This window comes from Lactuca sativa, chromosome 6, assembly GCF_002870075.4.
Source record: "Lactuca sativa cultivar Salinas chromosome 6, Lsat_Salinas_v11, whole genome shotgun sequence".
NCBI lineage: Eukaryota > Viridiplantae > Streptophyta > Magnoliopsida > Asterales > Asteraceae > Lactuca > Lactuca sativa.
Genome location: NC_056628.2, coordinates 191,484,063 through 191,498,236, shown reverse-complemented (window position 1 = coordinate 191,498,236; position 14,174 = coordinate 191,484,063). Strand labels below are relative to the sequence as shown.

The 14,174-nt window shown below is 36.1% G+C and overlaps 1 protein-coding gene across 2 annotated transcripts; it reads left to right on the top strand.

Annotated features, from left to right (window-relative positions):
- Nucleotides 1-739: 739 nt before the first annotated feature.
- Nucleotides 740-5,064, top strand: LOC111879630 (CSC1-like protein RXW8). Of its 2 annotated transcripts, XM_042895982.2 has the most exons (11): nt 740-1,052; nt 1,184-1,304; nt 1,725-2,157; nt 2,239-2,382; nt 2,478-2,541; nt 2,629-2,838; nt 2,915-3,091; nt 3,193-3,771; nt 3,868-4,143; nt 4,234-4,467; nt 4,570-5,064. In XM_042895982.2, the coding sequence occupies exons 3-11, from the start codon at nt 1,880-1,882 to the stop codon at nt 4,882-4,884; spliced, it is 2,277 nt and encodes a 758-aa protein (XP_042751916.1). In that variant the 5' UTR covers nt 740-1,052; nt 1,184-1,304; nt 1,725-1,879; the 3' UTR covers nt 4,885-5,064. The 2 variants fall into 2 exon arrangements, with proteins under 2 accessions (XP_042751916.1, XP_023731860.1); XM_023876092.3 differs by lacking the exon at nt 740-1,052 and having other exon boundaries at nt 1,093-1,304.
- Nucleotides 5,065-14,174: the final 9,110 nt, after the last annotated feature.

Sequence of the window (14,174 nt, the reverse complement as noted above, 5' to 3'; positions counted from 1 at the left end):
CTCCAAACTGCACTTTGAAACCGCAGGGAGGGGGCGGTGTTCCAGTGCCACATCAGTTGAAACCGCACCCCACATCCTCCGGTCTAATAAATCTCAATTGAATGTTTTGTGTCATGTCAATTTAACAAACATATTAAACTTCCTTTCTATAGATCTAATTCAATTATTGAACATGTATTTTTGATATTATTTTTTAGAACAACTTAATTTTATTAAGAAAACTAGCAAAAAGCTAGAAAGAAACAACTTCACAAAATTGCATTTAATCCACTCAACCCACTTGGCAAAAACTTTAGGGTTCCAATGTACAAACCAATTGAACGAGGCATCCACAATACTATCAAATATCATCTCACCGGGGAAAACTATCACAAAAACCAAATCGTTCAAGAATATTCAAACCGACCATAACGTTATGAATACACTAACTTGATATATATCCTACTTAGAAATCCAACTATGCATCTGTTAAATGATTTGAACACCATTATCCAAACAATGTTAGCCAATTCACAAGTAATAAACACGATACTATCAATGATTACTATATATGTAGGCAAATATATAGTAATGATGTTGAAATATGTAGTTAATCAGTAATCGGATCAATCACTAAACATTCATATATTTTAAACATATTAGTTAAATTGGTCCAACAAAAGAATTTATTACCATCCATGAATGATATTTAGTGCATTTTACAACAGGCCCATGTTGGGCCTTATGGGCCATCATGAAACTTGGGCTCATCGACACCGATTCCCCCCCTATTTGCAGGAGACGAAGTTTATTTCGCCTTCTTCAATTCCGATGTCAACACGTGGCAATTCCTGGTTTATAGATTGCCACCCAAATAACACTCAAAAATAATACATTACGGTTCCCGGCTATTTTCTTGCTTTGATTCAAATCACTTACCTTCGTGCCTTGCCTGATCATTATCCTCCGAAAATTTCTGAGCCTCATCTTTTGGGGGGTTTCGCTATTGAATCAACGACAACAAAAAGAAAAAAAGATTCGTCCTAATCCCCCCTTTCCTTCAAACCATTTCTGTATGTCATCTTCCTTTAATTCCTTTCAATTTCTCTCCTTTATTCTTGTTTTGCCCAACAAAATTGATTATTATTCTGGGTTTCTTCTCAATTACTAATCCCCAATTTTGTTTCTTTTTTCCAATTTCAAGTTAAAGCTACGCCAACAAAGCTTAAATGCAATTGCAATTGCGATAACATCTTCATCTTCATCTTCATCTTCGCACTGCAACTGTTATCTCTGTTCCTGTTCGATAACTTCCTTCCTAACAGGTATAATTTTCATTTTCAATTTTTGTATATCCCATTTGATTCTGTAAAATCTTATGTTATGTTGGTGAACAAGTTTGAATTGCGTGGGTATATAACAAATTTAATCTAATCGACTCTTGTAACCCATTTTCTATAGAATGCATTTGAAAACTGCTATGTTATTATCAAGGGAGGAAGAAATTTGATAGCCACATTCAACTTTTTTCACAAAAGGAATTTGTTGGTGTTAAATTTGTTACAAGATCCATTGATTTTCTTGGTTACTTTCTTATTTCCTTCACGATTCATTATGCAATATCATTCATTTATCGTAAACTTATCATGCATATTGTAAATGGGTATGTTTTTGAATTTTGGATATTACGTACTATATAGTAACATTAATTAATAACGAATACTATTATGTTGTTGATGTTGCAGGCAGGCGTGAGGCGTGAGGTTGTTTTTGTAAAAAGTGTGTGTGTGTGTGGTTAGGGGTTAATGCATGGGTTTTGTTATTAGGTTTATTCCATTAGATGTGGTGGCAGATTTGTAATTAATTAATGCAATTAGGTTGGAGATAGTAGGAGTGAAAGATGGACATACCAGCTTTATTGACTTCGGCTGGTATGAACATAGGGATTTCAGTGGGGATGTTCTCACTATATTCCATATTGAGAAAACAACCACTTAATGTCAACGTTTACTTTGGTCAAAGGATTGCTACTGGTCGAACAAGAAGCGACAATATTTGTTTTGAAAGATTTACACCTTCCGCAAGTTGGATTAAAAAAGCTTGGGATGCATCCGAAGAAGACATCTTTGCTTGTGGGGGTATAGATGCAGTCGTTTTTCTTAGAATCGTTGTTTTTAGGTACCTATATCTTCCATCATAATTAAATATTCTTATATATATACGTTTTTTTTCACTTAACATTTACATTTATGTTTGTAGTATTCGTATTTTTGCCATTGCTACCATTCTTTGCACATTTCTTGTGCTTCCATTGAACTATTTTGGGCAAGGAATGGTAAGGCTTGAAGATGCGACAGCAATGGACTTATTGACTATTGGGAATGTCAGGGAAGGTTCAAGATGGTAAATATTCATGCATGCATGCATGCGTAAACTTTTGGACTAAAAAAAAAATTGAAAATCTCAAATTTTTATAAACTATTTATGCATGTTCTCAGGCTGTGGGCTCATTGCTTCACTTTGTACGTTGTATCTGCTTGTGCTTGCACACTTCTATACTTTGTAAGGATTGATTCGATACCTTTTTTAAGTTTTTATTTTGGTAGAAATAGAATAATAGTTTTGTAACATGAAGCGCTATATACATAGGAGTTTAAAAATGTGGCGAGAATGAGATTGGATCAAGTAAATAGGTTTCCAACAAGGCCAAGTAACTTCACTGTTCTTGTTCGTGGTGTTCCATGGTCTCCAGTAGAATCATATAATGAATCTGTTGGGAAATTCTTCAGCAATTATTATCAATCAAGTTACATTTCCCACCAAGTTGTCTATCGATTTGGTGCTGTTCAACAACTTATGGTAAAGATTTTTACTACTTTTTAGCAACAAACTAGCGACAGAATTTCATACACTTTATATGTTTTGTCACTTTCAGGAGGATGCAGAGATGGTATATAACGTGATGACAACTGTTCCAGTTAAACAATGCTGCGAACCAAATGCAAATCCTGATCGATGTGGGCTTTGTGGAGCAAGATCAAACTCTTTTAAAGTGGTTGGCCATGAGCACAAATGCACAGGTCAAAAGGTTGACGATGGGCTTAGAGAAAAGGTCTGAATCATATCTCATGCAAATGTTATATTATAAAGTACCAGTATACGTGAATCTTTTTATATCTGAATGGTTTTTTTTTTTCGATTATCTGAATGAAGGAATGTGAAGCGGCATTGGTGTTCTTCAAGAGTCGATATGATGCATTAGTGGTGTCACACACGATCCAATCAGCAGACCCGATGTTATGGGTGACCCAATTAGCTCCAGAACCACGTGATGTTTTCTGGCAAAATCTTTGCGTACCTTATAACTTGCTATGGATACGTAAAATATCAGTGTTTATAGCATCAATTGTGTTCAGCGTCTTGTTTCTTTTACCTACAACATTCGTTCAAGGTCTGATGAAGATCCAACGTCTCCAGGCTGCATTTCCATTTCTAAGAAGAGTAAGAGACAGGAGTGTTATTAACCTAATTACTGGGTATCTACCAAGTTTGGTCCTCACTGTCTTCCTCACCATTGTTCCACCATTGATGATGCTGTTTTCTACACTGGAAGGAGCTGTCTCTCGTAGCACAAGAAAACGAAGTGCATGTGCCAAAATTTTAATCTTTATGTTTTGGAATGTTTATTTTTCGAATATTCTCTCGGGTTCTTGGATTGAGAGAATGGGTAAGCTTACAGTTACTAGCCCTAAAGACTTGGCAACCCTACTTGCAGAATTGATACCTCGACAGGTACGTATATATATAATAATATTTAGTTTATAAAAAATATTAATTTGTTAATACATATTTTGATGATTTTGTTTCTTGTGAAAATGATACATACAGGCGTCATTCTTTATGACATATGTGATGACATCAGGTTGGTCAGGTCTGTCGTTTGAACTATTGCAGCCGGTCCCACTTGTCGGGAACTGGCTGTTTAAATGCGTTCTGATGAGGGACGATGATTTTGTACGTCCAATCACTTTTTCATACCACACAGAGGTTACAAGAGTCCTTCTGTTTGGACTCCTTGGCTTCACCTTCTGCATTTTGGCACCTTTGATACTTCCTTTCTTGCTCGTCTACTTTTTCTTTGCTTTTCTTGTATACCGAAATCAGGTAAATCTTTTGTTACATCTTCTTCTACGTAGTATTATTTTATACTTTATGTAACAATTAGTTAATGATGTTTTGATTGATTGAATGCAGATCATGAATGTTTATTATGTGAAATACCAAACAGATGGAAGTTATTGGCCTCTAGCACATAATGCGACGATCTTTTCTTTGATACTGACACAAGTAGTCGCTGGAATATTGTTTGGAATGAAAAAGTCGAGCAGTGCTTCCACCTCCACCATCCCATTGATCATTGGCACCGCTCTTTTCAACGTATTCTGCAAGAATCGGTTTCTACCACTTTTTAGAAACCGAGCTGCACAAGTAACCAATTCAATTAATATGCATGCAATGCATGGTTACATCACTCTCTTTCTTGCTTGCATGCATGCATGGTTGATGTTGATGTGTTGTGTTTTAATGTAGGTTCTTATTGAGATGGATCGTGATGATCAACGGTCAGGAAAGCTTGATGAGATTGTGGAGAAGCTGCCTTCAGCATATAATCAGGTTGAATTATGTGCTGAAATGATGGAGGAGAAAGAAGAGCCGCCTCCTGAGAAGCCAAAAAAGGGTAGCGATGAGAGTTTGAAAGACTTGGAGATTGTTAAACCGGATAGTCCATCTGGGGAAAGTCTTGAAGATGTGGAGATTGTTAAGCCAGGAAGCCCATCTGAATCTGGGGAGCAATCACCTCAAGTTGAAATCGAACCCGATTCAAATATAGTATCCATCAAGTAGCTAGAAACGGGTGTCTATATATTGGTATATAAGATGGTTTGGTTTAATTACTAGGCTTGTATATGTATGTGATGTGATGTCATGTGTGTGTATATACCTCAATCAATGGAGTGGTCCTCCTTTGAGGTAGTCATGTATGTTAGGATTGTTATCACTTTATATTAATTATGATATTCTTCATTCCTACACAATGATATTTCCTTTTCATTTACCATAACAAACCTCTCTTGCTAATTATAATCTAATTTGTTAATTTGGATGACAATTAAGCTAGGGTATGCAACAAATAAAAAGGATAACAAAGACATTTAATGTTGATAGTTCTATCTCTTCTTAAAAAAATGAAAAAACCGACTAGTCACTACAAGGCTAGCTTTATGGTGCGGTTGAAATGGGTAAAGAAATTCGATTTTACAACCGTCGTATATAGCTGATTTTTGTGGAAGTTTAAAAGAATCAAGTTTGAAAACTGCACACTTTAAGGCGTATAAGTTTCCGGTTTATTATAGGCTTATTCCAAAGGGCCTTTGGTCTTAATTAGCCGTATCAAATGTGTTCTTAAGGTGTCCCTTATTAAGTGGCGAGGGTTCAAGTTATGTGGCGGACAAATATGTAATTAGGAGTATGATTTAGAGTGTGAGATAGTCGTTAAAAAAAAGCAACTACATTTCATTCTGTTTGGAAATCAAATCTTCTTTTGGAGTTTGGTAGTCTCCGCAAAATCCAACCTAAGCTGTCCAAAAATGTAATTTCATGTGTTTCTATGTTTTACGTACTTGCTAGCATCTTTAATATAATTCCTCAATTAAAGAAAGTTGCTAATTATGGAAAAGCCCTCTTGATCAGGGGAGTGTATTGCAGATAATATATATAACAATATTACAAGGGGGTCCTTACACTATACATAAGAGTAAAAACGTATGTAAACTTGTATAAACTAACACACTTAGGGGAGTGTATTGCAGATAATATATATAACAATATTACAAGGGGGTCCTTACACTATACGTAAGAGTAAAAACGAATGTAAACTTGTATAAACTAACATACTCCCTTAATTTGAACATGGGGTTTACAAATGTTCAAAATGTCTCGAAAATCTAGGAATAACTGAATAGTAAGACCCTTAGTAAAAATATCTGCAAACTAGTGAGCTGATGGTACATATAAGACACACACACGTCCAATAGCAACACGTTCCCTAACAAAATATAAATCTATTTCCACATGCTTGGTATGTTGATGCTGTATAGGGTTAGAAGATAAATACATGGCACTCACATTATCACAGAACACAACCGTAGCTTTAGATTATGGACAAGATAACTCGAGAAGAAGTTTGCAAAGCTAAGAAGCTTCAACAACAACATTAGCCACCCCACGATACTCAAACTCAACTGAGGATCGAGAAACGACATGTTGACATTTGGAGGACCAATAGACGAGATTGTGACCAAGATAGACAAAAAACACCAGAGGTGGCCCGACGAGTGTGAGGACATCCAACCCAATCAGCATTAGTATAGGAGACAAAGTGATTGATAGAGGATGGTCTAGTGAACAGACCATGAGACAACGTACCTTGAAGATAACAAAGGATACGTTTGAGAGCAAGAACGTGAGGTTCAAGAGGATCATGCATAAACAGACAGATCTGCTGGACACCATACACAATATCAGGACGAGTAAAATTTGAGATATTGCAAAGCACCAACAAGAATATGATAAAGAATGGGATTAGAGATAGGAGTACCATCCGGAGAAAGTTTAGATTTCATATCAGAGGGAGTGTTGTAGATATTGCACGAGTTCATATCAGCACTAGTAAGAATTTCCTTAATGAAGGAGGTTTGATACAGAAAGAAACCTTAGGTGGTCCGAGAGGTAGCAACACCAAGAAAAAAGGATGGAGGGCCAAGATCAGACATGGGAAATTCTAAAGAGAGATAAGAGATGATACAAGTGATTAGAGAGGAAGATGAAGTAATGAGAACAATATCATCAACATAGAGAAAAAGAAAGATATGATCACTGCCACAGTGATAGGTAAAGAGAGAAACATGATGAGGAAGGGTTGGATGAACATAGCCAAGAGGTTGTTTCTATTGGATTAGGTGTCTAAGCTAATAACTAAATTAGTATAATCTTGATTTATTAGTACAGTCATTTGGGTTGTCCTCAAACCTAGTAATTGACTGGAATGCTTTTTAGAGAAAGAGACTGATTTATTAATTTATTATATGGTTAATAAATTAATTAGAAATCAAAATAAATGATTTATTAATATATTAATTAGAAGTAGTATTGTTTAATAAAAATTGATCAGAAATTAATTGAAATTAATTTTGGGATTAACTGGATTAACTAAAAGTGGGAGGACTAAAGGTGACAATATTCAAAAGTTGAACATTAGCCAATTGTAGAACCTCCCATAGAGGGGACGGTTCTAGAGGAGTTCCATAGGCTTTCTAGATCTTTTCTTGGGATTTAAGGAAACTTGGATGCCTTAGGGGGGAAAGCAAAAGGGTTAGGGTTATCTAAAAGGAACATGCCTTATCCTTAGCCTCCCTATCACCTATATAAACCCCATTGGGTTATGAGTTTTGAAATCAATTCATTCCAAAGAGAGAATTCAAAAATTTCCTTCCTCACCCTCCCTCCTCTTAAGCCTCCGACTTACTAGGGTTTGGGTGTGAGCCATTTGAGACACGAGACTTCTGGTGCTTTCTTTCTAAAGACCAATAAGGAAGGATTACTAGTTTATTTTCTATAATAAACTAAGGTATGTATTTTCTAATAACCCTTTAGTAATTTCGAAAATAGCAATGTACTTGTAGGGTCTTGATATTCAGTAGTTGTTTCCAAATCATAGTGAGAACATAGATCATTTAGAGTGCATGTGAACTTAGGGTTTATAGAAACTAAACCCTAAGGAGGCAATTTTCGAAAATCCTTAGGGTTCTTGAAACCCTAGCCTCCACCCTATATTTTCGAAATTTGCAAGGGTTTTAGAAACCCTAGCCCCTTTTGCCTAATTTTTGAAAATTAAGGATCCCTTTTAGGGTTTTCCTTGTTTCCTTATTTGTTATTTTAAAAAGCCTTAAAATCTGAATAATTAAAACATGATAAACTCTAGCTTATTTTCGAAAAACTAGAAAGCTCAGGATTAGGATTAATTGAATTATTTTATTAATTGTTTAATTGTAATTAATTGTTTAATCCATATTTATTTAAATAAATAAATTAATTATTTAATTAAAAGATAAAGATCAAATCAAAATTTGGTTTATATTTCAAAATTTTAAACTTAAACCTAGTATTTTAGAAAAGTTAAAATTACACCTTATACTATATATATATAATTACAATATTAGTATAATATATGTATAAGACAAGTCACTCAAATCACTAGTATGCCTTATTCATGAAGTCATACTTTAAGGAGATTTTTAGGAAGCGGCGTATAAAATGACAATTTTTGAGTATCCACTCTTACCCACCTCTCTCTTGTATGGTGGAGGGTCGTTAGCCGAATGAATTTGATATGACATAATCTCGTTAATGAGTATAATGACAAATAAAGTATCTTTATAAAATCCCACTCTGGTTACTTTAGGAAAAATGTGAGAAATCAACTAACTTGAATTCTCTTTTCTCCTAATTTTAGATGTCTTATAAAGATATAAATGGTCTTCCTCGTTCTTTTGGATTTTTTTTCATTCTGAAGATGATTTTCCATATTTTGGTCAATGTGAAAATGTTTTCCCTTCTTCGGGAATTAGTGGAACTGGACATCATGCTTCTTCAACTCTTCCACCTCCTCCTCATGTGACTCTCCCAATGTCACGTTTTCGTCAAATTGAAAGATATGAAACTGATGGGTTTTGAGCATAACTACAACCTATGTTTTCATGCAACCCTAATTGTTTTGGATCTAAGTTTTTGTAACGCCCCAAAAATCATGACATAATTTTTGTTTTCATGAAACCAAGGTAACCAAGAGTTAGCAAAAATTAACAAATCAGATTAATTCACAAAATATGGAAAACATGTGGTGTGAGCCCTGCAATCAACCCGATCTCTTTCATTTGAAAACCAGAGTACTTGGAACATATACTGAAAACCGTAAGCACAAAGCTTAGTGAGTTCCCCAAAATACCATAACCATACAACCACATAATACCATGCAACATACATTTAATTGCCATGGGATCCCCCGCATGGTCTTTATCCGGAATGCCATGGGCTCCCCCATGGTCTGATATCCAACTGCCTCGGGCTACCCCTGGGGTCTTCCACGTAAGTATAACAGAGACAACTAGCATACCACTTATCACAAAACAACTATCATACCACATAACACAAAATGGGCCAACATTGGTGCCTTCGACCCATAGATATAGTGAGGAGACTCACCTCACACTGCCGAAGCTCACTGAAAGAATCCCTAGTTGCTGTCATGATGGCTTTTTGAACTAGCAATATCAAAAATACACCCAATTAACAATTGGGCCCAATCCATAACCACAACTCCATACAAGGGGTAAAAGAATCATTTTACCCCCAACCTAGCCTTGACCAAGCCCAAGATCTAAACTACAATCTGAAAGGCCTAAAGGCCCACTAATCAACCAATGACCCAATTTTCCAAATTGGGCCCCACTCCTTACATGGCCCTGCCTTAAGGCCCAATCATTCTTTCTAGTCCACACACTTTGTATACCGATGACCCATTAACAACTCAAGCCCAAAATGCCAGAAACTACCAGATCCATCAAAGCCTACTAATGGCCTAATTTTCCAAATTGGGCCCAATCCCATATGGGCCTTACCCTTAGCCCATACTTCCCTTGGTTACAATTCAGATTACCACAATTACCCCTTGGGTTAAATTGCTCAAAGACATAAGTCAAAAGTCAAGGTCAACGGTCCAAGTTGACCCCAACTCGCCGAGTTGTCTTTCAACTCGTTGAGTTTCTCCATCAAACAACACAGATCGGAAAAACTAAGTCAACTCGCCGAGTTGACCCACCAAATCAACGAGTACTTGTATCATTATGAAATATCGGGAATAACCGAGCCAACTCGCCGAGTTGACCCACCTCTTAACACATTCATCCCTTTTTCATTGAATCTTATGCTTCAAGATACAGATATGGTCCTCTAGGGGTGGAATACCATGTAAAGTTGCCAACTTTACGTTTATGTATGCCAAATGAAGCTGATGCGTGCAATTAGCTACACCTAATTTTAAATTTATAACCTAACTACTTAACTAACTAAAATGCACCTAGGCAGTGTACCTAGTCAAATTATAGAATAGTTTGGGTAAGTCGGGTGTCGATCACATGGAACGGTTTTAACTAATTAATTTACCTACTATTAAATTAACCTAATTTCTAATTAAGGACATGGTTTTATCTAATTTTGCAAGTTTAGATGAACTAAATTCTTAATACAATACAATCAATAAAATAAAAACTTCTGTTAGTTCGAATCTGTTTTCACTCAATGGTTTATAAATTAGTCATGACAATTACTGTTGGTTACCAATTAAATCAATATTAGCAATTTAGGTCTAAATTTAATAATATTAACTAATTCATGTAGAACTATGTATGGTCATATAATAGCTAACACATAATCAATTATTTAGTGGATTCGAGCTATGTAAGATTGATTTGATAAACACAATTAGGGTATATGAGTTCTCTAGCACAACCTAATTCATTAATTCAAGTTCTTAACTAAGATTGCTCTGATCTTAGCTCTAATAATCTGAAGTTCACTATATTACTAGGTGTTCAAATTCATGCAGAATAATGGTCATTAACTGCACAGAATAAGAAGTTTAAGCAATTAAATTAACAAGTCAAGCATGCTAGGTAAACCAATCAAACACAAGACATAACCAACAAGCAAAGTCTAGTTTAATTAAATAAAACCATGAGTTCCAACTTCATCTAGCTAATAGAAGCAGCTAGATTTAGCTGGACATCCTAGCAAATAAGCAAACACAATCCTTAATCAAAAACATGTTTAAAAGTACCAAACTATGAATCAATTTATGAACTTCTTCTTCTTTGGTGTTAAAACCAACTTCCAGGCCTTCTTTCTCTCTGCTTTTCGACTTTTGGAACCTCTCTAAGCCAGCCAACCTTCTTAAAGTCATAGGGATCAAGGATATATCTAGTTTTTAATTTTTCCCGATTCACCTCTTGAATTTTCAAGGTTCACCTCGTGAATCCGTAAATGTCCGTATACAACACAGATCCCTGATTCGCGATGTTTATCTTCTAGAAGGACATACTCACGTCGTGAATCTTCTAACTCTCACCTCGTGAGTACGCATTTTTCTGATTTTCTTGTCTTTCAAGCCTTCAACCTCCAACATTCCATTCTTTAACGCTTTTAGTCCATTTTCTTCAAAATGTCTTCTTTTTGGCTGCAAAATATATTTTAACCTTATAAGTATCATTATGCTATTCAAATAACCAAAATATATGTAAAGTGTACTTAAATATTGCCTAAAAATGTACCATTATTTTAAAATACAAGGGTTCTTAAATTTAAGATTTCAAAATTAAACTATTTAATTAAATTTTAAATTATAAAACTATAAGGGTGTATTTTAAAACTTTTCAAAAATACTAGATCAAATTTTAAATAATTAAATTAATCAATTAATTTTGTCTTTATCTTAAAATTTGACCAAATCATTTATTTTGATAAGGATATACAATTACCATTTCATAAAATTCAATTTTAAGCAATAAAAACAAATTTAGGTAATTATCCGAATCAAATCAAGATATGAAAATCGAAAAATCAGGGAACTGACAGGACAACTCGTCGAGTCTGGGAAGTGCACTCGTCGAGTAGGGCCAACTCGTTGATTTTGGGAAGTGCACTCGTCGAGTAGGACCAACCCGTCGAGTTCTATGAACAGATTGACGAATCTGTTCCCTCCTCCTTTGGACAATTCACATATGCATCAAATTCAACTAAAAAACATTATAGGATCTGATACCACTGATAGGTTTTGATCATAACTACAACCTATGTGTTCATGCAACCCTAATTGCTTTAGATCTAAGTTTTTCACTAGTTGAACATGCAAATTGAATACCAAAGCAAAACCCTAGATCTAACATATATAAATTGAAATCTACATATAATTAGGGTTTAAAAGATTACCTCACTTATTATGTGGGAATAACAAGAAATCTTGTAGGATCCGTGACTCTTGAAAGCTTAGTGCTTCAAATGTGACACCTCTAATGGCTTATAAACACAACTAGCAAGAGGATGAGAGGAGAGAGAGAAGAGGGATGCTCTTATAAATTTGGTAGGGTTTATAAATGTAAGCATCGACCGAAAATCATAGGTGATGAGGTCTTTATATAGTTATGGGATGCTAGGTTTTTTTTGGAGAAAACCCTAATTTACTGCTTAAGGCTTAAGTAGCCCATGGACTCCTCATCTAGAGGCCTTGGAATAAACTAATAGGGCCTCCCTATAGTTTTTGTCCACTCCCATCTAAGGAGTCCAATAGCCTATTTTCACAACTATCAGCTTGGGCTTTTATGGAAATTGGATGTTTGTTCGAGAAGTTGTAAGGCAAGTATGAGTTGAGTAAAGTGTAGAGTTTCTTGTCACCTTTTCATGGATATATGGATCATCAGAATCGGATTTATAATGAAGAAGTTATGGCCTTCGGAATATGTTAGGGTTTAAGGGGAAACCCTAGTACGCGGGGCGTACCTAGGGAGTACGCGGTGCATACTGATGCGAAGGTCATTACGCGGGGCGTAGTGTGGTATATGCTTAACATATTGTGAAGATTGGATCGGGGGTGTGAGATCTCGTACGCTAGGCGTATGAGGGGGTAAATGAAAACCCTACATTTTGATGTTGTACCATATATAAGCACATCAAGTCTTTTGGGTTGGCCTCTCTACCAACCTCCAAGTCCCCAAAACCCTAGAAATCGTCCCTTAGCCTCCATGGTGGTGTTTTTGAGCTCATTATGTGCATCTTGGTGTTTTTGGGTCATATTTAAGAAAATGGAGTTTGGTGCAAGGTTGTGGATCTAGGAAGAGCTTTTGGGTCTTGATTCTCTACATCATTTACAACTTGTTTGAGGTAAAAAGCTATGATCTTGTTCACTGTTGGCTTAGATCTATTATGTTTGAGTTTTGGTTCCTTTTTGGCCCAAGAATGAGATCTAGTGGTTTGGTACCACTCCAGGAGCTATGAGTTGCCATTCTTGGTGTTTCTGAGGTTCTAGATGCATAAAGTTGTCACCTTTAAGGTCTAGATTCATCCATACAAGAGTTTATGTCCATTTGATGAAAGTAGTTTGTTATATCTTGAAGTTGGGTTCTTTTGGGGCATGCAAAGTGACCAAGTCAGCGACTATGATTCCAGACACTTATTTGGACTCAGATCTGTGGTTTGGACTTTTGGACATAAGCATTAAGAGCTTAATGTAAATTTTGGCTTAATGGATGAGTATGCTAGACTTACAAGTCTGTACATGCATCGCACAAGCCAAAAAGCAAGTACGCTTAGCATACAATTGAGTACGCCCCGCATACTCAGTCAGGTGGGTTTTTGCTTTCGGTCTTCAAGTTCGGGCTTTTTTTTGAGCTTAGGTGTTTGAGTTCCTAATGGACCATCTGAATGCAAGTGTTTTGAGCTAGGAAAATTGGTTAGGCTTTAGGGTAAGGCCCATGTTAGGGTTTTGGGCCCAATTTGGAAAATTAGACCATATATGGGCCTTGGTTGATTATTTGGCTTTTGGGCCTTTCAGATTATGAGTTTGGGCCTTAGTCTTGGACCAAGCTAGGTTAGAGGTAAAATGGCCTTTTTACCCCGAGTATGGATTTATGGATATGGATTGGGACCCAATTTTTAATTATGTGTTGTTTTGGTATTGGTAGTTCGGGGATCGGTGAGCTAGCAGCCAAGGATTATCTGTATGATTCGACAGTGTGAGGTGAGTCTCCTTACTGTGTTTAGCGGGTCGAAGGCACCAATGCCGGACCATGTTTTATTATGTTAGGATGCTAGATGTCTTTGTGACTCTTGCATGTGTATGTATTGGTATGTATGCTGAGCGGGGCTTGATGTCGGGCAAAACCCGATGACTGTATTGTATGCTATTATCTTTGTGATTATCGCATGTGTTGGTAGGATTATATGTTTGCATGCTAGGCGGGGCCCATTTTGTAAGTGTGGGCGGGGCCCGTATCTCATAGGGCGGGGCCCATTATATGCTTAGTTAT